Here is a 24,916-nt window from a genome sequence, read left to right on the forward strand (position 1 = left end):
GGCCGGGACATTTGCATACCGCCGCCTCCTTCCCCTCTGATTGGACACGCCGCGCGTCACTCTCAGCGGCGAGCGGCCGCACCCCTGGCGGAACGGAAGGGCGGGCGGGCGCCGCGCACGCGCGCCGCGCCGTTACGGGCGGTGGGGGGGGCGGAGGCAGGCGGCGCTGGCAGTTACCGCGCACGGCGCCTTCCCGCAGCCTGCCCCCGGCCGCCGCCGGCTCCGAGGCCATGCTGCGGGCGTGTCACCGAGCGGGGGTCGCTGTGGCCGCGCAGGTGAGCGGGGCGGCGGGCGGCGCGCAGCCCTGAGGGAGCCACCTGCGCTGTTGTTCGCCCTCCGGCCGGCGAGGCCTGGCCGCCCGCCTTCTCAGGGCCCGGGCTGGCCCGGGCTGTGCCGAGCCCGCTGGCGGGGGCGAGTGGGGACAGCGCGGAGCCATGAGGCGGGGCATGAGGCGCCGCGCGCCTTCTAATCGCGGCTCGGTCTTCTCTGAATGACTCGGCACGCGCGGGCCGCGATTGGCTGCTCGGCGTTTGAGGGGCGGCCGCGAGTGCCAACAGGGCGCCGGGGCGGGCGGGGGCTGGGCGCTGGTAAGGCGGGTTGTACTACGAGTCCCGGCGTGCGGCGCGGCAGCCCGGTGCGCTCGGAGGGGCGCGCCGCCCGCAAGGCACGCCGGTCCTTGTAGTCCGCTGCGGGCGTCCAACGGGCCGGCGTCCCCTGAGGGGCGGGGCGTGCCGCGGTGCATGCTGGAGGCCGTAGTCTCCTCAGCCGGGCCGGGCCCGCCACCGCCTCTCCCGCCGGTGCTGCCCCCGGGGCAGTGCTGGGCAGCAGCGGCCGCTGCCCGGAGGAGCTGCAGGGCTCGGCGGGGGCACACGGCCGGCCGGCTTCTCGGTGGTGGGGCGGCCGGGCCCGCTCGCTGGTGGAGAAGGACGTGACCTTGCCTTCCCTGCTGCGGCCTCCCTTGCGCCTCCCCGGCCTGCGGCACCCGGTACCTCACAGCCCTGCCCCGCTTTGACCCCAGCGGGTGTGCCCGGCCGGCCCTGTCGTTAACGTGGGGGGTCCCGGTGCTCGGGGTAACGTCAGCTTGCGGGTGCGAGGGGGCTTGCAGTACTGAGTGGCCCTTATGGGAGTCCTTTAGTCCTCACAGTAAAAGGAGAGAATATGCAATGCTATGACTAGTGCCCGTTGGACCTATTTTGGGGACCTTTGCAGACCTCAGCAGAGATGAGGGTGATGATATGCTACAGAGCATTTTTAAAGTGGTTGGCCAACTTTAAGGAGCTACAAGGGCTTATAGGTGAGGGTGACTCCTCCGCTAAGGCCCCAACTTGTGTTTCAGGTGTCTGCTTAACAGTAACAAAAAATAATCTGATTAGATCGCTTTTATCCTCTGCTCTAAATTCCATTGTTCGTTACTCTGTTCACACAGTTCAGCAAAGGAAAAGCTGTGTGTTCATCCCCCAGTGACTTTGTAGTTGAGGGGAAACCACTTTAAAGCTAGCAACCTTTTTCACCACATCAGCTGGCGTTTCCTCTGCTGCTTTTTAAGTCGGGAGAGTTCTCTGGGCCAGATCATCTGATGCCCGCTAAAATAAGGCTCTGGGTTTACAAGCCTGTGGAAGGTTTTAGCTGGGAGTTGAGAAGCCAGAAAACAGCCTTTCGTGGATGTTTATTATTTAGGACTATTTGCATATATTTAGCCTTCAAAAGAATGTGTCTGGAATGACTGTACAGCACTGGAAAAGCCACTGATGCACTTTGCAGCTTGGAAGCGTGTCTTCGGTCTGTAAACATTGATGGAATAACTGTGCAAACAGATGCCACAGCACACTGTGAAGTTTGGTGTCAGTATCCTTGCTGTTTCCTTACTTCCAGAAAGAACTTATTTTTTTTCCTTTATCCCTATTCATGTTTTCTGATGAGACTGAATACACAAAGATTTAGTTTGAACAGCAAAAGTGGGCATGCAATGTGTCCAGGTTTCAGCCACAATAATTTCTTATATGTTTTCCTTCATTTTTATTGATATTGAGAGGAAGTTTTGTGGCACACTGTGGTGTATACACCTGAAGGCTGTGGCTGAGCCCATGGACTTTCTGCAGCTAAAACTTGTTTCTTTTTGGCTAACGAAAGAGCCAGAAACTGGAAATAAGACACTAATGTTTTGTAGTACTTGTTTTGCAAGAGGTGCACAACTGTGGACTCCAATCAAGAAGCGCTAACCTGATCTGAGATGATACTAGGTAGCTTTTCCACAAGTAGTGAAAACTCCCGTCATGGAAGTAAGACCCTCTGGCTGCTGAGAGTGTTTTGGGCAGATGCTGATGTCAGTCTTGAAAGGGGCACTAGCGTGGTGACAGCAGGATGCTCCATCTGGCTGTGCTGCCTGTTGCCTGGCTAATAAGGGAAGGCATCCTTGCTGCCTGCATCCTCCTGCCTGAGAGACCGCATTCAACAGACGCATTCTTGCTGTAGCAGCAGCATTGGTTTATTCACCATTCCAGCTCTGGTGATCCCCAGGCAGCCGCAATTACACAGTTTTTGTATTTTATTATCCATCTTCCATTTTCTTGGCTTTCCTACCCCTTCAGCACTCTTGTCGCTCTTTTTTTTTTGATATGAGACTTGCTGTGTCTCATGTCATGGTCAGGAGTTTCTCTTGTTAGCTAAAGCTCAGGCCAGAGCCTTGTCATCTGCCTGCAGACCTGACGGTGGCATTGTTGTGAGTGACTGGTACCTTACTGGTACCTTACTATTCAGCTAGTAAAACTTAATTGTTTTGCTTTGATACAGCCCACAAAGAAATGTGTGGTTTTTTGTTGTGGTTGTTTTTTGTGTTTTTTTTTGGTTTGGTTTTTTTTTTTAACATTGGGAGTAACAATGTTTTACAAATGGAAATAAACCCTTTTTACATATCTGTTATATGGAAGCTGACAGTGAGGCAAGTCTGCTTCTGTTTTGTGATATTAAGAGACTCCAGTTGTCTAAGGAGAGCTGGACATGGTCAGTACTGTGGGGTAACAGGTCCTTGATGATGCTCGGTTGCATGAGCAGACAGAGAGCTGAGAAACAGAGTGTGGCTGGATGGGGACAGCAAAGCAGCTGCTTGGTTCCCAAAGCCAGAGCAGTGTGAAGGTTTAAGTATGGAAAAATCTCAGTAGAGGTCTTGTAGTGAGACTGGGAAAAATGCTATCCTCTTCTCTGTGAGCTGTGTGCGTGGAGGATTGGTAAGCTTGTTAACAGGTGAATTGAAGTTGTGGCTTTGTGAGAAGCAGGTCTTCATCACAGTGATTTCATAAATGTTTTCAGCTGCATGTACAGTGCTGCAGAGAGACTCTTCTTCCCTTACTTGGAGTATTTCTGTAGTTTTCTTTGAAAAAAAAAAAAAAACCAAACAGCTTTTTGTAAAAAGGAATGCTATTTGGCAGAAGTCTTGAATGATGGGAAATAAAAAATTAAGGAGTTCTGTGGTCAGATGTCCCTGTTACACCTAACCTCTGTCATTACGAAGATGAATTTCCTCTGAAGTTTCTGGTTTGCTTTTTCTGTTGTAAGTACACAAACCCCATGTAGCAGAAAACTGTATGTGTCTTGCGGGCTTATTCTTTGCAAATTCTGAGGCAAGATGCTTGAGCCTGCTGACGAGGAGATGTTTAGCTGCGACTGGATGAATGCAGAGGATGGTGTGTCTGTATCTGGTTATTTGAAGTGACATGTGAAGTACAAGCCTGCAAGGCAGAGTATGGTATTTAACGATGTTCTGCTGTGCCTGTCCTGAGTGCTTTGCCAGGGTGAGCTTGGTGTGGATAACCTGAAATGCTAGACTCATTGGGGCTCTTGATATTAACCAGGGTGAAGGTATGATGTACCCTGCAAAGTGATTCTCATGGTGATAAATTAGCAGGTAATTAATGTAAAATAATAAGCATTTAAGAAGTAGGTGGAACAGCATGTAGAACTGCTTGAAGAGGAGAACAAAATGGCAACAGCTGTTGTTGTTTTGTAGTGCCCTTGCTAGAGGGATCTGTGCTGTCTGTGTGTTGCCTTATCCAAAAGGTTTTCTCTATCTTCTCTTCTGCAGGACAGCAAGCGGTTTATTTCTACTTTTACAGGGCATAGAAAAGCATATGCAATGTATTTCTTCCAAATCCTTTGAGGCATTATTACAAATAAATAACAGGGGTCTAAAATATGACAAATGCATGGGAATTATGCAAAGGGTAGGTTAGAAACTATCTGTAAGTTTCCAAACTACGGTGATAAAGCAAATATAAGCAATATCATTATGATGGCCAAAAGAGAGCAAAAAATGCTGCTTTTAAAAACCTTATTTTTAATAAAAATCAGTGATTTTTGGAGGTAGTAGTTGTATATTTGGATGTGAGGGAGGAAAATTAGACTTGGGCTTCTGTTCATAAAACATTGATACCTAAAGGTTTCAGGTTGCTGTTCCCTGATCAGCTCCAGTAATTTCTGTTTGTTGCAGTATCTTGAAAGAAAGAGCTGGTGGGGACTTCACTGGGGTTTAGTTATCACCCCCCATACGTGTACACTAGTGGGAGAAACCAACATCGTAGATTTAGCACCTGCATTTTCGTTCCTCTTATCTTGATGAATGATAAATAAAAATGAAGATTTGACTAGTTGTAAAACAGCCCTGCTTTTGGAAGGGACCTCAAAAGATCATCTGGTCCAAAGAATATCTGAACTAAAAACCAGTAATTCCACCCAAAAAAGGCCCTCCTGGTGTACAAAGTTTAAGTGCTGAACTAGGAGAAACAGGTTTTCTCCCCTGTCCTGCTAGCTCCCTAAGCGTAGCCTGTTCCTAATTGTGGGAACAGATGTGTTTACTGAAGGTGGGAGAACTAAATGGGTATGGTGGTGTTTGCCATCACTAGGTGTGAGTAGGGGTTTTAGCCAATGTGAAAATGGGTGAACTGGCCCAGGCATCAAGGTTACAGCTGTGGCAGCCTCCAGGATCGCCTAGAAGGCAAGTCCAGCCCAAGCAAGATGTGGGAGTGAGTTGCTGTAAGCACCCTCTTGCTGCGGCTGGTGGGGACAGGGTGAGATAACCTCCAGAAAGCCTGGTGAGGGGCTTGGGAGTGACAGCTTATATCCAGTTGAGCTTTAGGCAAAATAACATACAGCCAAAGTGTTGGAAGGGACTGAAAGTTCAGTCTGACCTGATCCACAGAAGATAACTTTTTTTCTTATTATTTTATTGGATTGAACTGTATGCGTAGTGCTGAAATAATTTGCTCATTCTGTGCTTCATGGTGTAATAGGGACCTGTTGAGAGTCAGGAGCACACTGAGCAGGCAATTACAAAATGATTTAAGAGGCTTTTATTAGTGAAGTTCCCCTTGAAAGAAGCAGTGAAGCCTCAGTGTGTGCTTCTGCGGCGATCAAGTCTAATAATTGAAAATATTACAGAATTTATTATTTGGTTGCCTGTTCTATCCATTGTAATGAGAAAATCAACCACAGAGCACAGCTAGGGCTTGTGAAGGTCTCAAGGGTAAGAAGAGCACGTTTCCTGTTGCTGTACACATGCTTCTGTTACTAATTAAAAATGGTTTGGCTGCCTTTCTGGAAAGAATAAGAATTCAGTGTTCCTGCCTATCCTCTCTATGCTGTTGGACAAGGATGGAACCTAAACCACAAGAACTGTAATTTTTACATATTGCCGTATGCAGAAGGAAATAGAGAAACTTATCTTCTAGGGTTCTGTTATATTGAAGCATCTCCAAGTTTTCTTTTTGTTTTTAAAGAAAAATTTCCTAGCAAAAATATCTCCAGTATGGGAAAATTTCTTTTTGTGCCGTGTACACTGATTTTCTGTGAGTCCTGTATTTCTCTTTTAGCGATTCTTGTGGGGGGCGAAAAAAAGACCTGAGAAGGACAGCATTTTTCCTTCTGTAGGCTACAGCAGCTTAACCGGTCTTTCTGGTAAATCTTAATTCTCAGCTAAAATATAAAGAAGATAAAAATCTTGGGTAATCTTATTTCTGTTAAGTAGAATATAATGAAATATCACTCTTCATATAGTGATTTAATTTATATTATAATCCGAAGTCTATCTGGAAAGTGTATGCGTTGTTAATTCTTTTAAAGAGGAAGTCTTGGTTTGCAAGCTTAAAGAGAACCGCTTATATGTCTTCAGAAATAGAAATAGTTTTAAGTATTAAATATAGGTTTTCATAGTTTTAAGTATTTCAGTAACTGCTGTTGTCTTCTGCACTGCTCGCAGCCAAGCTGTTCTAGCACGTGATTGTTGAAGAGAATCTGAACATCTGAACTAATGCAGTTGTCCTGCCCAGACGGGAGGTGGGGAACATAAATAGGCAAAATAAATGCATAAGCTGGGGTAGGTTTTAGGTTTGGTTTAGTTGTGGGGGGTTTTTTTTGGCTTGTTTTTCAAAATGCCTGATTACTACTTAAATCTTAACCTATGAGCTGCATGTGATAAAGCTCATCATCTTTGTTCAGGGAAAACAAACCCCAGCATCACTGCCCTAGTGCCAGCTGCTGCTTTCCTTCAGAGGGTGTGCAAGATGGGGTGATGGAGCAAACGATCCGATACTGCTGTTGAGGTGAAGGGATGTTTAAATGTGCTCACTGCTTAACTCTTGCCTCCTTTACCCCTTGCAGAATAGCCGGTGTGGGAGAGCGTCACTCCGTCCATTACAACTGTACCGTGGATATGCTACCCCCTCGGGAGAGTCTGGGTACGTAGAAGGTTTTGAAGGGTGGAATTGGTTCTTCTGTTGTGTTGAGCAAGAGGGAATCTGCTCCTTAGTGTCAAACGAGAGCGTATTGGTAGCAGTGGGATGGTTTTTTTTTGTGTTGAGTAACTCTTATTCTCATGGTGTTGTGTGTTCCTTGTTTGATTCAGTTGGGTTTGAAGGAAGCTAATCAACATGATCAGTATTTACTAGGAAGGTTGTGGGTTGCTGTCTTATCTTTTCATTAGTCATGAACCAGTACGGTACCAGGGTTTTGCTGATGCTGAAAGTGGTTTTAAAAAACCACTTCAAAACCCAGTAGGCGCTGGGTTTGTTGGCAAACTTCTGGAACGGAGTGGTTGTCCCCAGCCGTAAGCTTAAGACTCACAGTTTGATGTTTATCCTAACTTTCACTCTTCTTTCCCCCTCAGTGTCTCTGTAGGCAAAGTCATTGGTGCAGGTGTCCTGTTTGTGGGTGGAGGAGTAGGTGGAACCGTCCTGTATGCCAGCTATGACACGCAGTTCCGGGAGAGCGTAGAGAAGGCTGTTCCCTACTCTGATAAACTCTTTGAGATGGCACTTGGTCCTGCATCTTATAGTGCACCGATGCCAAAGAAACCGGTAAGTGTTTCCCATTCACCCCCACCCTTTCAGTTTCCTTATTTTTTGAAGAGAGCACCTGCTCTTAGTTCTCAAATTCTGATTCATTTTGCTGTGTGATAAGAATTTAAGAATTTTTAAGAAATCTTAAATTAAGAAGTTTTAAGAATTATGAACTGAGGCACTATTTCATGCTGCGTAACAGTGATGCTTGTACATTTGCCATCATCATCTTGCGATTGTGGTCTTTGGGTTGTGAAACTTATTTTTACTTGTGATGTAGCAGGATTAGAAAACTTACTGTAAGCTGAAATTTATTTTAAAGAGGACTGAGAACATTTTTGAATGGTATAGAGCCATGCATAAGCATCATACTTTGAAATCTTGGTGACATGACCCTGCAGAAAGGCCGACCTGATACTGCCTTCAGCACAGCTCTGGAAATTGAATTTGGAAGTTTCTGTGTTCCTGCGTCTGAAAACAAACACTTTCTAATTATCCAAGAATGCCAGAAAGCTGCTCTGGTTGTAATTGTCCTGAGCTTTCAGGAGCCATTTGACCTTCAAGAAACCTGAAGTATTTTAAACTGGAGTTTAAGAAAGCTGTTCTTAATGAATGGGAGAATATCAATTAACCAAGACTGTATCTATTCTGGTTTTAGCTCACTTGACATGCGATCATCCAAGCTCTTAATGTCTCCCAGGCACTAGTAAATTTTGTAAAATGGACTTGTCAGTTGACAAAGTTACCACCTGCCCAGTCATGGTCCTGACTCACATGCTTTCATTTTTGCCTGGTGGCTTTGCATGGTGAATATTAAAGGATTAATATCATAAAACCTCGCAAAATATTTGAGTAAGTGTTTGTCTGCCCCGAACACTAGCATCTGGATCCTTTCAAAGGGAAATCAGTGAAGTCATGCATGCCTGTCAACCCCACACCATGCCTGTAGCATCTTCTGTTCAGTGATATCCAGGCAAAATCATCATGTTTGTTCTTTTTTAAAAACATATCTCTAATTATGTAGTCACATATCTTTAAAAAAATTATGTATTTTTTTCCACTCAACTTCAAAAGAAACTGCCTAGAAACTGGACAGGCTGGGAGGGGTGATTCCCATAATCAACTGAACTGATTTAAGATATACCTGTATAGACTAAATAATGTCCAAGGGGAAATAATCAAAATATGCTTTCTGGAGCTGTTTCAGACCTTCATGTGCATGTGATTGTTACAGTTTCTGCATTATCTGTAGTGTCCAGCGCACTCAGAAGTGTTTGGAGTATTTGGGACATGGAATTACTTGTTTTTTATGCGTACCTTAGTATTTGTTTGTCATGAAAACTGCACTACTACACCTTCCGTTTTGGAGAGGTGAAAACTGTAGATTCCTTCTAAACTAAAAATCAAAGCAATAAATGATAATGGCCTTGCTACTGTTTTCACGTGTACCTTGAAGTTTAAATTTCTAATACAGTTGTCTGGACGTGAGATGTTCTTTTCTGTTATAATGGGATCGATGAGACACAAGCTGTTTGGAAAACTGATGATGTTTCTTGTTCTTGACTTTTCAAGATACAGCAAGGTCCACTGAAGATCTCATCTGTAGCAGAAGTAATGAAAGAGTCTAAACAACCTGCTACCAAATCCCAGATAAGCAAAACAGAAGCTGTTGCTCCTTCAGAAGAAAAAGAAGGTAAATGTATAGAATGTCATGTAGTGAGAAGCAAAGGACCCAACGATCTCCTATTTCATACTGGCTAGGGTAGGTTAAAGTAGTCCTTTGGAATTATTGAAGATGAGTAAATTGTTATTTCTTAGAATTAATGTTATTTTCTTTCCAGTCATAAGTTGGTGTTTGGGTTTGGTTTTTTGTTGTTGTTGTTGTTTTTTTTTCTCCTAAAATGCCATTGGCTTTTTTTGGCTATTTTTTATGAAATTTACTTACTTCATAGAATATTTGGTATCGAAGGTAAACAATTACTATCCTGCATATTTTAGATTTGAGACTCAGAAGGAAGAGCACTGTGGGTGTTGGACTCTGAGGCCATTTACCTCTTCTTGCAAGCGCAAGAAGCTTAATTTTACACAATTACTGAGCTACTCTAAAGGCAGATCAAATGGAACTCGTTTAGAGAGGAGCACTTATGTCATCTTTTTACGTTTATCTCTCCTGGCCACGTGTGTGTGTATGTGTAATATCTGGTTGCAGTTTGTCCAGGAAATTCTCTTTTTCTGGGAATAATAATATCAGTCTCCAAACCATATGTTTCTACAGGGGGGGGAAAAGTCTTACATCTCTGTTCTTACATTGTAGCGCGTGTATACTGACTGGTTTTCTTCTGTAACTGTATCGAACAGCAGGCAAGGCTGCAGCACAGATCATCTCTGCAACAGGTGTAGCCGTGTCGATGCCAGCTCCGGGGATACAGACCCAAGAAGGTGAAAAAGATCATATGAACACGATGAAGAAAAGCAAAATCCTGTAGCTTCAAGTGCATAAATTCTTACTTGTGTGTTGGTATTTGTCAGTTTTAAAGGTGTGATTCTTTGTGTCTTTCACAGAAGAAAACTTCCATCATCTATTAATAGATTTTTTTTTTTTTTTAAACACGCTAAGAAGCTGAGATTGATGCTGGGACAGGTATAGGTGTGAATGCAAGAGGAAAGCCTGCCTTCATGCTGAACTGGAACTTGTGCGGTCCAGTTTGCCTCTGCTCTTTGTGGCTTTCTGATTGCTGTTCAGAAAAGTGTGTCTGCCCAGAGCCAAGCAAAGGCACTGCATTTATTGTTTAGCTCAGCAAGAAACACTAGCTTCTATGTGATAGTCTCTTTCTATACAGTAGTGTCTTCCGGATGAGATTATATTGATTTCTTTATGTATGAACACATCTCCTAAAAATGTATGCCAGCAGTAAGTGAAGATGTTCCTCAGAGTTAGCATCAGCGTTATTAAAGGGTAACCTGATAGGTTTTGTTGCAGCTTGAGGCTGAGAGGTCTGGAGTCTCTCCTCAGTGCAAATGTAAACTTAGGTTAGTGCTCACTCTTACAGGCATTTTGAGTAGCCTTAGGCTAGGCAATAGAGTATAATTGTGATTCACTAATCTTTATTTTGTCTGGACTCTAAGCATGCCAGAGGAGAACTGAAAAAAAAATCAGAACAGATGTTCACTTAAAACTTAGACTTGGCTCCATAAGTGTATTTTGCTTCTTGCTTTGCCTTTCACTTCTGAATCTTGTGTATTTTTGTAATTCGACAACATAAAATCTACAGATGCATGCGAGGTATCCATATTACTACCTTTAAGATGTGAGACCGGCCTTTGTAATTATGGGTATAAAAACCGCTTGAAGTAGTTTCATCATGGCTTCATGCAGAAGATTTATAAAGTGATACAGACTATAAAAATTAGTTTTCAAAAGAAAATTACTTCCCTACAAGTAATCCACATTCTAATTTGGACTCTCCACTTAAACAGTTTAACTTTTTTTTTAACTTCTGAATAGGTAAAGAACATGAAGGTTCCCATGCTATAAAAGAACGGTCACCAGAAGAAGTTGCAGCCCGGCTTGCCCAGCAAGACAAAGAAGAGCAAGAGAAGATAGCAGGTAAGTCCATACTGTTAGTTTTCCTGTAGGCGTTGTATGTGACAGTAGATTTGTTGGACTGTATTAAGTTTAGAGTTCGAAGTTAGTCATGCACCTCTTTGTTGTTGTCCCTGTGTTGTGTTGGCAGAATGAGTGGTGTTGAAGCTTCTTCCACTCACTAACAGGTAACTAAGAGGTAAACAATTACGGAAAATTTTGGATTGGAATGGACCTCCAAGGTCTGTAGTTTTATCCCCCTGCTTGGAGAGTTGGGGCAGGTTACAGTAGGGTGGACTGTTTTGGTTGGAAGGGACCTATAATGATCATCCAGTCCAACTGCCAGTTCAGGGCTGCCCAAGTTAAAGCATGGTGTTAAGGGACAGGCCTGGGGCATCGACTGCCTCTTTAGGAAGCCTGCTCCAGTGTTCAACCACCCTCTAAAAGTATAATGATCCTTCTGGAGGAAGGTTGCTCAAGGCTTCTCCTCTGGATGTGTGAAGCTCTGCAAGGATAGAGATTTTTCCACTTCTCTGAGCAGGTTTGCCAGCACTTCTTACAATGCAGAACTTGGTAACATCCAATTAATTTTTCTTGCTGCACTCGGATCTGTTGCCTCTTGCCCTTTCTCTGGGCACCTCTGAGAAATCTGGTTCAATGTCTTCTGTAACACCCCTTTAGGTGTGGAAGGCATCACTTAAGATACCCCTTCAGCTTCTGTTCTTTAGGCCAGAAGCAGCCTAAATCCCTCAGCCTGTCATCTGTCATGTGCTCCCATCCCCTAACCACCACAGTGCCTCTCCGCTGTTCTTCCCCAGTTTGTTTGCGTCTTTCTTATACTAAGGCTCACAAATGCGACACTGTAGCCCAGTTGTGGTCTTGTAAGTGCCAATTAGAGGAAAATCAGTCCTTTGCTTGATCTGTAGGGTGTGTGTTTGTTTGATGCAGCCCTGTTCACAGGACTCATTGCTGCAGAGCACGCTGTAGACCCATGTTCTGGGGTCCTCAGGTCCTTGTCTACTGAGCTGCTGCAGACCTGTTCGGTAGTGGTTCAGGGACGGTGTTTCAAGGCTCTGGGAAGAGTTGCCTGTAGGTTCTGGGTTGGGAACTATGACAGTTCCTTGCCTGGGTCCTGACTCAGACCTATTAATCCAGCTGTATTACTGAGAGGTGGTCTGGCTTTTCCTGTGTCCCAAAACTCAACGTTCTCCTTGTGTGTCTTGCTCAAAACAATGAGTTTTGCATCCCCCCCCTCGCTCCCCACTTGGTTTGTTAGATTTTAAATACTTCTGGGCTGTTTGGTCTTGGTTTGGCTGCAGCATGATTGTTTAATCAAGATTTTTGGGTCCTTGCCTGGTTTGTCTGAGGGGAAGCCAGAAAAATAGAGACATTTTTTTGGTAGATGGTGTTTTGCTGTCTAGCATGCCTGGGCAATCTGTAGCCAGCTACCTTGATACTTTCCTTCTGAAAGCAAACCCAGCTCAAGCTGTGGATTGCTTGCAGTGTGAGAAAGCTTCCGTGTCCTCCTTCAGCTGGTGATGATGAGGACGAGGGAGACTGTCCTCTTGGAGAAATGGATGGGTATTGAAGGATGACTTCTGACTTGGCAGTGCAGGGACTGCTGACTGCAGTGGTTCTGCAGACCTTCTGCGGTGAGGGAAGGAGTCTTTGGGGTGGTTGGGCTAGAGGCATTGACTACAAGGATGCTGAACAGAAGCTGCATTTAAAGTAAGTGAAAGTTTACTGTTAACATAGGTGTAGCCAACGAAAATAGGCTTGAAAGGGAGTTTAACAGTACTGAGGCCACTTACTGGACCTGCTTCAGCTTGCTGTGGGAGCTACGGCCTGTTTCATTCTGTAACTCTTCCTGCTTGGAAAGGGCTGATGGTGGCAGAGGTGCTGGCGCAGTGTGCTGTGTCTGACCTGACCTGTCTGACCACTGTGCACATAGACGGGGTGTTGGCAGATGTGTCGACCACACTCAGCCTTCCCTCAGAGTGCTTTGGTCCTCAGCCAGAGTCTGAGCCTCTAGCTGTTGCACAGGAGGGATGAGGAGGATCCACAAGCCTGGACTTAAATGGCCTTGGAGTAGACTTGTTGTGGTCTGCTGCTGCTTGCTCATGTTCAGAGCTTTGTGTGGTGTAGAAGAGCAGCTTGAACAGAAACAAGAGGCTTGTCATTAGCTGTCTGCTTCGTACAAGGACTTGCTTCTGCAAGTGAAGAAGTTGAGACGTTACACTGAAAAAATCTGGAGGATTATTTACTGGAAAGGTGGATTTACTTACCCCACTACTTAGAAATGTGTCTGGTTCCAGGAAGGCAGACATTGCTCACTCCAATCAACCATTCTGGTTTGGTTGCAGCTTGAATAATTAATAGCCCATTTGTGCTTCTGTACCAATAGGAACAGGTAGCAGGGGCCACCGCCTTCTTGGCTAGGAAGGTTAACTCTATTTGGAATATATTTTCCTTGTGGAAGATAGGAAAATTAACTTGTTTTCTCTTAATGACCATTATAACAAGTGAAGATGAGATCTACCTACTGGACTAAATGCACCCTGCTGCAGAAACATGGCAAAGGTTTTCTGTTGAGTAGTTTTATTGCTGTAAGTCCAGACGTGCGCCTCAATGCCCCTTTTCTAAGTAAGGGGCGAGTTTTGGTGACCTTTCTTCTTCTGTAGGCTGCGATGTAGTTCCCAAACTGACCAACTCTTTCAGATCATAGAAAATGTAAGGAGATGCAGAGGATGTAGCATTATTTTACTAAATATAAAGCTCTTTTCCTTATAGTTTTATTGACTTTTTTTTTTTTTTCCCAGCCCTTGCAGCAACTCTAGAAGGAGCCCTAAACACAACTGCTCGTGTAACCCTTCAGGCCATTACTGCCCAGGAGTCTGCTGTGCAAGCAGTGAATGCCCATTCACAAATACTGAAGGAGGCTATGGACGATTCTGAGGTAGACTGCACAAACCGGGGCAATTTTTTTTTTTTTTTTTATTGTGTTCAGAAAAACTTTTAATCTCACAATTAAAAATGAATTTGGAAGCTTTTCTTGCAGTGCCTTTTATCACAGTTTTAACTAATCTTTCCACTTGTGAAATGTGGTGTGGTTGAATAATACAGTGGTTTTGCTTTTGAATTTTAGTTGTTTTTTTCCCCAAGTTCCTTTCTTTCTCTTTTGCAAAAAGAAAAGTTCAAGTTAATGCATTCATAGTCTTCACGTTACATTTTAATTCATTGTATTTTAATTCCCAAGCCCCTTTTTTACCTAGGTATAGTTGGGTTATCATGCTGTCCACTCTGATAATTCCATTGAACTATTCCCTTTGCCAAAATCTTCTTGCTGGACTGTTTGTTTCTCGTCTGGAAATGAGTAGGGGATGTATGAGTGATCCCACTCATGGTTCTGGTGTGCTAATGACAGGGTTTGTGTGGAATTGGTACTGCCTATTCAGTTCTGGAGTACAGGATATAATTCAGTTAATTGAGCTGGGGTATGTGGGCAACTAAACAAGCAGTTGAGATTTAATCTAGTAGTTAGTAAAAAAAGTGTAAGCGTTTGCTTTTAAGCTTAAGTATTAAGCTTTAAAATTAAGCAACTCTTAAGTATTAAGCTTAAAAGCAGTTTAAATGTATTGCAGTACTTCAGTACACATAGAGGTTTCCCCTGAAACCATTGTGGCACCATAGTGATCCTCACGCAGACTCTTCTGTGTGGACAAATGGCTGTTGCTCAGGTGGGAAAAAAACTATTAAGAATCAAACAAAACCAAAACAAAATGTTGGAAGAGAAAAATAATTTGTAAACGCTTTTACCGACTGCTGTGCTGTTCTGTTGGTAAAACAGAAGAGTGTTGCTCAATCTCAGTGAAATGTGTGGTGACATATGAATCTCTACAGGCTTTCCTTTCTGATAACTCTCTTTATTTAATGATTGTAATGACCCTGATTGGGAATCTGTGCTTAGGCTGCTGGGGAGAAGAAATCATCTCAGTGGCGCACTCTGGAAGAAGCGCTGAAGGATCGGAGGAGAGCAGTGGATGAAGCTGCTGATGCTCTTCTGAAAGCCAAGTAAGTTCCTTGGGTTTTAAGCCTTATTGAGTGGTAAGTGTGCGTTGCCCGTGCAAGGGCTGGCAGACAAGTATGCAGTCACCTGTGTTCATATTAAACTGACAGTTGTGCCAAAAAAAAAAAAAGGGTTTAATGCACTAATGAATATTTTAATTTGCAACACGTACATCTTGGGTGCCTGCGCACATAGTCCTCAGTGTACCAAAGAGTCTGGTACAGTCCTTTTATTCTTTTTAAAAACTTTATCTCCTTATTACTTACCTATAGTGTTGGTTGGTAAATCAAGTAAAATTCAAAAAAATCCATAATCCTTCTAGTATTATTTTTGGATAATTTTGTCATATATAAAATCTATTGTAAGAACTCCATGACTGCACTCTTTGGGTATTGAGTCAGTAACATGACTAGCTGATTTTAGTTGTAAAGAAAAATGAAACCTTACAGCGTCATTTGGCAGTTCCATCTGTCAGCAGAGTTGCTTTGGAGGTTAGATTTTTACTAAGCCCGTGGCTAAGAAAAACTTGAATTCTGCAGTGGAGCGCTGCTGGTAAGCTGAGGTTCTGTGTGAACCACATTGATGTGCGTTCAGTTTGGTGCATGGACTCATTGCGTAGAGATCATAGCAGCAAAAATGAGATGACAGATCTCTCCAAGTTGCCCTTGTAATGAGGATAGAAATAAATGTGGAAACCCTTTGATGCATCTGAGGCTAATAGGGCAGCATCATCATTGAAGCTGTGCAGTTGCTATTAAAGTTATAAACTTATCTTTGAAGTTGCTGTGCTGACTAAAACCCATTAGGAGGTCAGTGCAAACCCCAGATGTGCCAGCTTTCATTCTCTATTGCTCTACTGGATGCCTTTGCTTTTGTTTACTTATTAATTTATTTTAAAACTTGTTCCTTGTTCCAGTGAGGTCGTTAGAAACCTCCCTTGGTTTGAATGGATTTGGAAAAGGAACGCTTTTTCACTTCTTCCTTTATTTCCAGTTATGCTAGAAGAAAGTGGTTCTTTCTTAATTACAAAAAAATAATCTATCTTTACAGAGCTCTATAAATTTTCTCCCATCCTCATTTATCTCCACCAGTCACCATGTCCAAAACACTTCTGCAAGAGTAAGCAGTCTATATTAAAAATGTTTCCTTGATAGTCTGTTATGTGATGGAAATGTCTGCCTTCTAATACTAACTTAGTTTTACTAACGTTAACTCCTTTCAGTTAACTTTCTTTCATCTTCCCCCTCCAGCTGAGTCTTCAGTACTAATTGCAGTAGAAGTATTTCTCATTTTATGTGGAATAGACACATTGACATCTTTAGGTTTCAGGCTGTGGGGAAAAAAATAATCTTTAATCACAGCCTCTTAGCCATAGAGCTGGTAGATGGGGAAACACCAGTAGAGTTATCCAGTAGTTTTTCCTGTAAATACAGACAGCATAAAGTAAACATTTCTTTGGGGTTATGGCATGACACCTGCATGCATTATAATTAGCACCTTCTTCTCTTTCCAGAGAAGAGTTAGAGAAGATGAAAGGCGTCATCGAGAATGCCAAGAAGTCTCAGATTGCAGGAGCCAAATCTCATATTATTGCTGCAGAAGAAAATCTTCATCATATGATAGTTGATTTGGACAATGTAGTGAAAAAGGTAATGCTTCCACAGACTGTCTGTAATTGCCATTAGAGTAAAGGCTAATTGGCAGCTTGCACAGACCTCCCGTTCCCAAATTCTCTATAGCAGGTTAAATATTTCAAAAGTGTAAATTCCATTGCGTTTTAGCTACACTCGGTCTTTGAGCTGATTGTACTACCATTAGTCAGGCATGACAAGATCTTTGTGAGAACCTGGAACTCTGTCCTGAAAAAGTCTCCAGCCAGCTTGAATGGTGTCAGCCCTTTCTGTGGGCAACCCGTAACTCTCTTCATTTGATTCTGAGAGGAACTGAGAGTACGAGGTTAGGGAGGAGCAGGAGCAATGTGCGCTAATGACTCGGTGGATAAATCACTTGAAAGCTCAGAAGACCAGGGAAGAAATGTGAAATTTATCTCCCTTTGCAGGACAGCTGATAATTTATCAGGTGTGGTTTTGAGTGAATTTAACCTAATAGTGGAAGCACCAGAACTTGCTGATGAGGGCAGCTGTCACAGGATTAGCTTACTAGGCCTATACGACAGCTGTACGCAGAGATAAAGAGCTAGAGATCTTTAAATATATAAACTGAATTTAAGGTACTCTTGGTCCTGTCTGGGCTGCAGACTGGCCGTCTAGTTCCAGTGTGCTATAATTACTGTACGTGAGAAATTTGATATCGCAGGGTGGGGTTTTTTCTCTTCCAAGTGAGTTTGCTTTGGTTGGGCTGGAGGGTAATGAAATCTGCCACAAACCCAGGGCCTGGCTTTAAATTATGTATGCCTCCGATTTCAATACTTGCCTTGAAAAATAATCTCGTTTTTGTTTGTTACAGGTTCAGGCAGCACAGTCTGAGGCCAAGATAGTAGCTCAATATCATGAGCTTGTGGCTACAGCTAGGGAAGAGTTTCAGCGAGAGCTTGACAGTATCACCCCTGACGTGCAGCCTGGCTGGAAGGGGCTAAGTAAGTCTCTGATGGCAGGGTTACTTCAGGCTCGTAACATGCCAGTCTCTTTGGTTTCTGTTGTTTATGGAACTACAGCCACTGAATTGAATGTCCAGCGTCCTGATTTCCATGTTGTTTGGTTGGTTTGAAGTGAAAATCAGTCCACAAGGCTCTTCATAACACCTGCTTGAGCTTATTTTAATTAATTCTCGAAACAACCTGTGCTGTACTGAAAGTTTCACAAAATGTAGCTCTTGTATGATAAATATCATGTAGTTGTTTCAACATCTCTTCCCTCCTGGTATTCCAGGAAGAGAGCCAGGTCACTCCAGATCTGGATCAAATCAGTGTTGCTCCATCACCTCTCCCTGGGATTATAGGTTACAACACACCACTATTACAGGGTGATAAAAGAACTCCTTGAATTTCTCTAGATCATCACTGAAATGAGAGATATACTGAAAGAGAGAGGACGTTGTTCATACCCTACCTACCCCAGTATATATTACTTCTAAAGTAACTACTATTACTTCTACTGACATGGTAACTTAGCTTGAACAATAGCCAGTGCTGCACAAAAGCAGGGAGGGAATAGGCATCAGGGGTTTTGATGCTATTACTGCTACTACAGTGCTTTGCCTGAGATGATCTTATGAGCTTGTATTTATTTGAGGTGCTTGGGTTTTCCAACTTGAGCTGTCTTCTGCTTTCCTTATAACAGAAAAAAGGGTGAAATGTGATTCAAAAGCATAGTTAGACAGTTTCTCGTTTCTCTCTTACTAGAGGAATAAATGTATTACCTTCAGCTGCTGGAAATGTTCATACACCGTAGCGCTGCAGAAAAGGAGTTGGTCTTACGATGAAATTGTTATGGTTTAACAACTAGCTCACCCACAGTAATCCCCTTGGCACGTTCCGTGCCCACAGGTACCGTTACTTCCCTGTATTTCTGTTTTAAAGATAAGCAAAGGTGCAGAAGGAGCCGTGCGCATATGCCATTACTGTGGGTAAGCTACTGCAAGAACTCAAGTGTCGTAGGTCCATGGAGTGGTTATCGCCTGTTGTAGTTAAAAAAAATTAATTCCCTAAAAAACATTTCCCAGATACTTCCAGTCAGGGTTTTTACATAAATTGTGATCTCCAGACTTTTGTAGCCTCAGCTTTCAGAGGGAGCTGTCATGACTTTATTTCTGAGTCACAAGATGTGATAACTACTGTTTGGAAGTGGTGTTAATACTGCCTTTGTAGTTTTCTTGAAGTATACTATGAAGAATTACAACGTGCTCTTTCTTAATGCTGCTTTATGCTTTAGAAAGGTGGACCTTAGTCCACAAAGTAATTTTCCTAGCTAAATGAATACAGATCTCTGGAATGATCAGTTTTTGTTTAAAAAACAACAACCAACCACCCACCCACTACATGTGGTGAAAACATTTTAAATTAACAAGTCATTTGCAGAGTTTGCTTTTGGGGAATTAGTTTTGAAGAAAAAAATTTACTTGGGCACCCTGGAGATGCAGCTGCTTTTCCATGCACAGGATGAAGGGACAATCTCTTGACTTTTGTGATCACTGCCCTTTTGAGGGAGGAAGGGGAGTCTGATAGCTTCCATGCACTCAGTTTCATACCGATGAGACCTACTGAAGTATATGGGACTGACCTGTTTGGGTCTGTGACTCACTGGTGCTTGGGAATTTGTTTCTTAACCAACCGCTTCTGATTTATAAGAACCTAGAAATGTCGGACTAAAATTTCCAGTGTCCTGTTGCACTTCTCTACTTCAGACTTGTATTCCTTGCTTTGGCTAAACTTCAGCGTCAATCTGTGGGTTTCCACAAGTGATTTTAGTGGTTGGGATGTTTTGGGCTACATCTTGCCTGTAATACAAACTTTCATACTCGACGTACTGTTCTTCCTGAATTCCTAAAAACTTGGACTCATGTTTGTCACTGTAGATAAGAGGCTTTTCATTTTCTATTTTACTTTTGGGTGACTGACTTGCTGTAGTGAATGTGCATTAACTCTTCCAACCTCTCCTCTTTCTGTTGCAGAGATAACTGACTTAGGTGAGTTACGGTAACTTGTTCTGGTCTTGTGAATGTCCTCCCTTCTCTTTGTCCTTTTTCGTGTTTGTGTGGTATGTGGCTTTAAATTACAGCCAGTATCAACAAAGGGGTGAAATGTGGCATTCCTGAAACATTGCAGGCTGAGGTATGCTTTGGGATCCTTTCCACTAATTTTGCATGTCTAGCTTAAACCACAGACTTTGGCAGCACTTTGCAGGTCGGTGTGATTGCTGGTTCGTGAAAGCCAGGTTTAACTTCTCTTTGTGAATTTAAGCCAGTCGATGCGTGCTGCTGAGATTCCAATGAGGAACAGAAGTGCTGGCTAATGCTGGTTAGGCTGTGTGGTGGCGTTTGTCCTCAAGGAGGCCCACCTGGCAGCAGTCCTGGCCTGAGAGAGGTGCTGGAGGCACCAGCTTCTGCTGAGGCCACTGAAATGTCTGGGTACTTTGTATGCCTGAAAAGCCACGCAGGGCCGCTCTGAGCTGCGTCACCAAAACCAGGTGCATTTAACCTGAAGTTGGCTTGATTCTCCAAATCTAATCTTCACGACCGATTTTTAGATGTGTTGGTTAACTCGTTGATTCTGTTTTCCCCCCTTTTGATTAAAGAAATGTAATTTAAAACCGGAGTGCAGTAAAACCTCGTTCTGTCTGTAGCAAAGTTCAACAGCTGAGCTTAGTGCTGCTGATCAGCTTCCCCACTGGACACGCGAGCACCATTGCGCTGAGCCCTCCTGTGCCATTCCTTTCCCCAGCACTCCACAGCAGGATGGCTGAAGGACTGTGGAATTTCACTTCCTTCAGATCCTGCAGGAACGTTTTCCCGAGTAGTGCCTAGTTTTCCATACAGGCAATGTAGCTGGTAGCCAGTGCCAAACGAGCTGCGGCACTTTACAGAGCCTATGCCATTCTCAGGCCATCAAATCTCAGCTCACCAAATGCTGCAGGTGTAACTTGTGTCGACCTCCTCTCTCAGCAGAGAAATGGCAAACTTCTTAGCCAATATAGTGTGGTTGTGACCCCTGCTGCACTCCGAGTAGACAAACCTGAAAGGTACAAACTGGGGCAAGAAATCTGATGGGGAGCAGTTGGTCTGGAGGATGGTTGAAGAGAGAGTGTAATTCTGGCTGTCTCTCACAGTGAGTTCGGTGTTCTCAGGATCAAATTTCCGTAAGCTTGTACCCAGCTGATGCTCAGGGGGGTTTAGATATCCTGCTGCCCTGAGTGCTGTCACAGGGGAAGATACACGGTGGTGTAAAGACCAAGAAACGGACAGAGTGGTCAACAGTCTCCTCTAATTGAGCGTGATCTGGATATGGGAGTGTAAATAATGGCTGTGAGTAATTTCAGAGAAACAAAGATAATTTCTTTCCTGGATAGAAACTACTTGCTTGTAGGTGGGGTTCAGAAGGTGGTATTGGGTGGGCATTAGCACAACTCCAGGGCTTGAGGTGCTCAGAAAAACTTGTCATAAAACCTGCTCGCTGCTCAGCCGTGTGCAGCCTCGGAGTGCTGGAGTGGGAGGCGGACAAGCACCTGGTGGCAGTTTCCCTGCAGACCTTCCTAACGCTCCGTGTTTCCTTTAGCTGGCCAGTTATCGACGGACGACTTGAATTCTCTTATTGCACACGCCCATCGTCGCATTGACCAGCTAAACAAGGAGCTGGCAGAGCAGCGAGTGAGGGAACAGCAGCACATCGAGTCAGCCCTGGAGAAGCAGAAACTTGAAGATAAAAAGGCGTTTGAGGCAGCTGTGGCTAAAGCACTGGAGCATCACAAAAGTGAGATTGAAATAGAACAGGAGAAAAAGGTAAAGTGGCGTCACACACCCGGGTGAATCTCTGGCTTATAAAGGATGTAGAAGAGCTAAATGGGAGGGCACAGAAGAGCAGCCGGGATGTTCTGAGTGTTGGGAGACTGCCGGTAGGGTGACCCCCAGGCTGAGCATGGAAAGGAGATGTTGAGCAAGGGAACTCCTCCAGAATTCTAATGGAAACACCATGTGGCGAAACAGGGAATGACTTTTCCATGTTTCCTGTCTGCTGTTGGAGATAGGACTACTGGGTCAAAATAGATACTTGACCTGACCCAGCGTGGCCACCTTAGGGCTGTGTTGTCCTTCTGTCCTGCCTCCAGGAGGCATCTCCATCCTGTTCTCTTTGCCAGTGGTTTGGGATTTGATTTCTTTCAAAAGGACTATGAAAACTCATGAATTTTAATGCCACTTCCGATGCGAACCAAATGCAACGCACAAATGTAGGAATTTGGGCATTGGAGGTTTTATCTTTTGAGATACCGGATTGCAGCAGACACATGTGCCACATGCTCCTGCTGTTTATGAAAATGGGATTCAACACCGGCTGCTAGCTGAAATATTTGCACAAATGAGGGCAACTAAGAATGTCACCTATAGCCTGTTAGTTCAGAGCATCGCAGTAAGAGGCATTAATTTAGAGCTCTTTTTGAAAGTTGCTTGAACTGTCATCTTTGCATTTAATGGAAGTTTGGAAGTGACACAATCCTTTCTAAAAAAAAAAAAGAAACAGGAAACCAGAAAACTGTTCAACTGCTCCTAAATGAACCTGCACCATGCTCCTTCTGCTAAACTCGCTGTTGTATACCAGATCAGGTAAAAGGGGTATGACCATTTTTACCATTTTGTTAGACTGTCTCGGACAGCATTACAGAGCGTAGGGAACAGGTGAAGTCTGGTTTGGAAGCTGGGTTATAAACACTTGTGTGTTTAGTTTGACACGTTACTGTATTTTTTATATATATACTACTGTGATAACTGCACTAGTGGGTAGCCACCAGTTACTGCCATTATGGATCATGAAGCTCCTCTTTAACAAAGGCTCAGCTATAAAAATGCACCTCAGCAGCTTTTTAAGTTGAAATATGGGCTCTGCCAATGCCACTTCTACAAAATCTGTAAGATGTACCATGTACTGATGTATGATATAATCATAGCGTGTGACAAGCTGTTGAAAAATAGCAGTGTAATAACAACGGCTCATGTGTGTACAGGTTGAAGAAGTCCGAGAGGTGATGGAGAGCGAAATGAGGACTCAGCTCCGGCGGCAGGCTGCTGCCCACACAGACCATCTGAGAGATGTTCTTAAGATCCAGGAGCAGGAACTAAAGGTGGAGTTTGAGCAGGTGAGGGAGAAGACTCCCCAAGGAAATAAGGGGATATTATTTGAACCCTTGCAAAGTGCACGCTTCACAAGGCAGGAGTCCTGAACTGTCTTCTGGGAGACTGAAATGTGGGCTGGGGAGGGAGGCCTGCTCTTTGAAGAGATGACATAAAGTGCCTGAACACACAGGTTTTATTCAGACTCGCCTTAAGCTTTTGCTATAGGTGAGAAATTTTTGACAGTGTAGTAACTGTTAAATTCACCCTAATAAGGTTTCTTACTGGTATATTGTATTTACTATATGCATTGTCCCAAGCAAGAACAACAGACTTATAGAAACATCTTAAAAATCAGGTAAATGTATTTAAACAGCTGTTTCTGGTCTGATAGGTGTATCTCGCTCTGTTTCAGAACTTATCGGAGAAACTCAGTGAACAAGAAATGCAATTCAGACGCCTTACTCAGGAGCAGCTCGACAACTTCACGTTGGATATAAACACTGCCTACGCCAGGCTGAAAGGAATTGAGCAAGCAGTTGAGAGTGAGCACTGAAGTCGCATTCCTTGAACGACTGAAGCTGTGATCCCCAAAGGCCTGTTACCCAACCCTGGGTGCCTGAACCCGGGCTCAGCCTGGGTTTGCCACAGGGCACCCAGCAAATCCCAGCTGCGCGCCTCTAAAGCTGGTTCTCCCAAAAGCCGTTGTCTTGTTCCAGCCCTGAATTGCGGAACAGACTTGCTTTAAGCTCAAGTGCTGAGGGGGTGGCTGCTTTTGAAAGCAGTGTTTAGAGGGATGGCTTTTGCTGCTTGTATTCAAAACGCTCTTCCTGTACGTGTGCCCCAGCTGAGAGTCCTCTTGGTTTATTCTGCAGGTCACGCAGTAGCAGAAGAGGAAGCCAGAAAGGCCCACCAGCTGTGGCTTTCCGTTGAAGCGCTCAAATACTGCATGAAAACAGCCTCCGGGGACAGTCCCACAGAACCACTGGAGAGCGCGGTGAAGGCCATCAAAGCCAGCTGCTCTGATAACGCGTTTACAGAAGCCTTAACAGCAGCTCTCCCTCAGGAGTCTCTGACGCGGGGAGTGTACAGCGAAGAGGCCCTCCGAGCACGTTTCTACACAGTCCAAAAACTGGCCAAACGTGTGGCTATGATCGATGAAACAAGAAACAGCTTGTATCAGTACTTCCTGTCTTACCTGCAGTCGCTGCTTGTGTTTCACCCTCAACAGCTGAAGCCACCTGCCGAGCTCAGCCCTGACGACCTGGATACGTTTAAATTACTGTCTTATGCTTCGTATTGCATCGAACACGGAGATCTGGAGCTGGCGGCTAAATTTGTCAACCAGTTAAGAGGAGAGTCTAGGAGAGTGGCACACGACTGGCTGACCGAAGCTCGAATGACCCTAGAAACAAAACAAATTGTGGATATCTTGACAGCCTATGCCAGTGCTGTGGGGTTAGGAACAACTCAAGTGCAGAGCTAGGATGGTAGGTCTGGGGGCAGTTCAGCAGTTCTTTGTGCCGGAAAGAAATCCCATGATCTTCTAAGGGTTGTAAACCACACTGTTGGCAGGGGCTGGAAACATTAAATCAAAGCACGGGTACCGTCTTGTTTCCTTGCGTTGTATTTAACTTCACTTCCTGTTGTATTTTTATTGGTTTTGAGTTACCATGACAACTGATTTCAGGAAGCTTCTCTACAATTTGTGTAAGAATTTTGTTTCCCCATCTTACCAAGCGGGCTTGTGATCCAACCAAAATAATGTTTGTAACCTGCCATTAATGATTTGCCATTTTGTCAGCTGAATAAAACAAGACTTCAACCACTTTCTCCTGCTGTTCAGTCTCCTATTTAAGCATCACATACAGCTGGGCAGCGTAAAATCAGCCTTTCTCCGTGACCGACCTGAAGAAGTTAAAACTTATCTCTGTTACTCCTTTCACAGAGGGAGAATTCATTGATCTAATACATCTATTCATTAATTAGTAAGAAATTAACATTTCTTGTAATCTGTAAGAAAACCCCCACACCCCTGTATGAGTACTTAAGCTGGTATCAGAGCACATACTCTGGTGGACTTGTACCCCTCTATGGTTCTTGTCAGACCACTTTTAGAAGAGCAGGTATTTCTGTCTAGAAGTCAGACCGGTTCAACCACAGGAG

The 24,916-nt window shown here is 44.0% G+C and overlaps 1 protein-coding gene across 4 annotated transcripts; it reads left to right on the plus strand.

The window, feature by feature from the left end:
- Positions 1–117: 117 nt before the first annotated feature.
- Positions 118–24,582, plus strand: IMMT (inner membrane mitochondrial protein). 4 transcript variants are annotated; one of them, XM_055710939.1, is made up of 15 exons: positions 118–275; positions 6,649–6,725; positions 7,154–7,343; positions 8,898–9,018; positions 9,684–9,764; positions 10,831–10,932; positions 13,728–13,864; positions 14,876–14,979; positions 16,488–16,623; positions 17,441–17,570; positions 19,604–19,618; positions 21,204–21,427; positions 22,645–22,776; positions 23,166–23,295; positions 23,626–24,582. In XM_055710939.1, the coding sequence occupies exons 1-15, from the start codon at positions 231–233 to the stop codon at positions 24,234–24,236; spliced, it is 2,235 nt and encodes a 744-aa protein (XP_055566914.1). In that variant the 5' UTR covers positions 118–230; the 3' UTR covers positions 24,237–24,582. The 4 variants fall into 4 exon arrangements, with proteins under 4 accessions (XP_055566914.1, XP_055566920.1, XP_055566928.1 ...); XM_055710945.1 differs by having other exon boundaries at positions 9,687–9,764; XM_055710953.1 differs by lacking the exon at positions 19,604–19,618.
- The last annotated feature ends 334 nt before the right edge of the window (positions 24,583–24,916 follow it).

This window comes from Falco cherrug, chromosome 1, assembly GCF_023634085.1.
Source record: "Falco cherrug isolate bFalChe1 chromosome 1, bFalChe1.pri, whole genome shotgun sequence".
NCBI lineage: Eukaryota > Metazoa > Chordata > Aves > Falconiformes > Falconidae > Falco > Falco cherrug.

Coding starts and splice junctions, on each gene's coding strand:
- IMMT (XM_055710939.1), top strand. CDS start 231: ATGCTGCGGGCGTGTCACCGAGCGGGGGTCGCTGTGGCCGCGCAG. Junction 6,726..7,153: donor ACCCCCTCGGGAGAGTCTGG/GTACGTAGAAGG, acceptor TTTCCCCCTCAG/TGTCTCTGTAGGCAAAGTCA. Junction 23,296..23,625: donor AATTGAGCAAGCAGTTGAGA/GTGAGCACTGAA, acceptor TTTATTCTGCAG/GTCACGCAGTAGCAGAAGAG.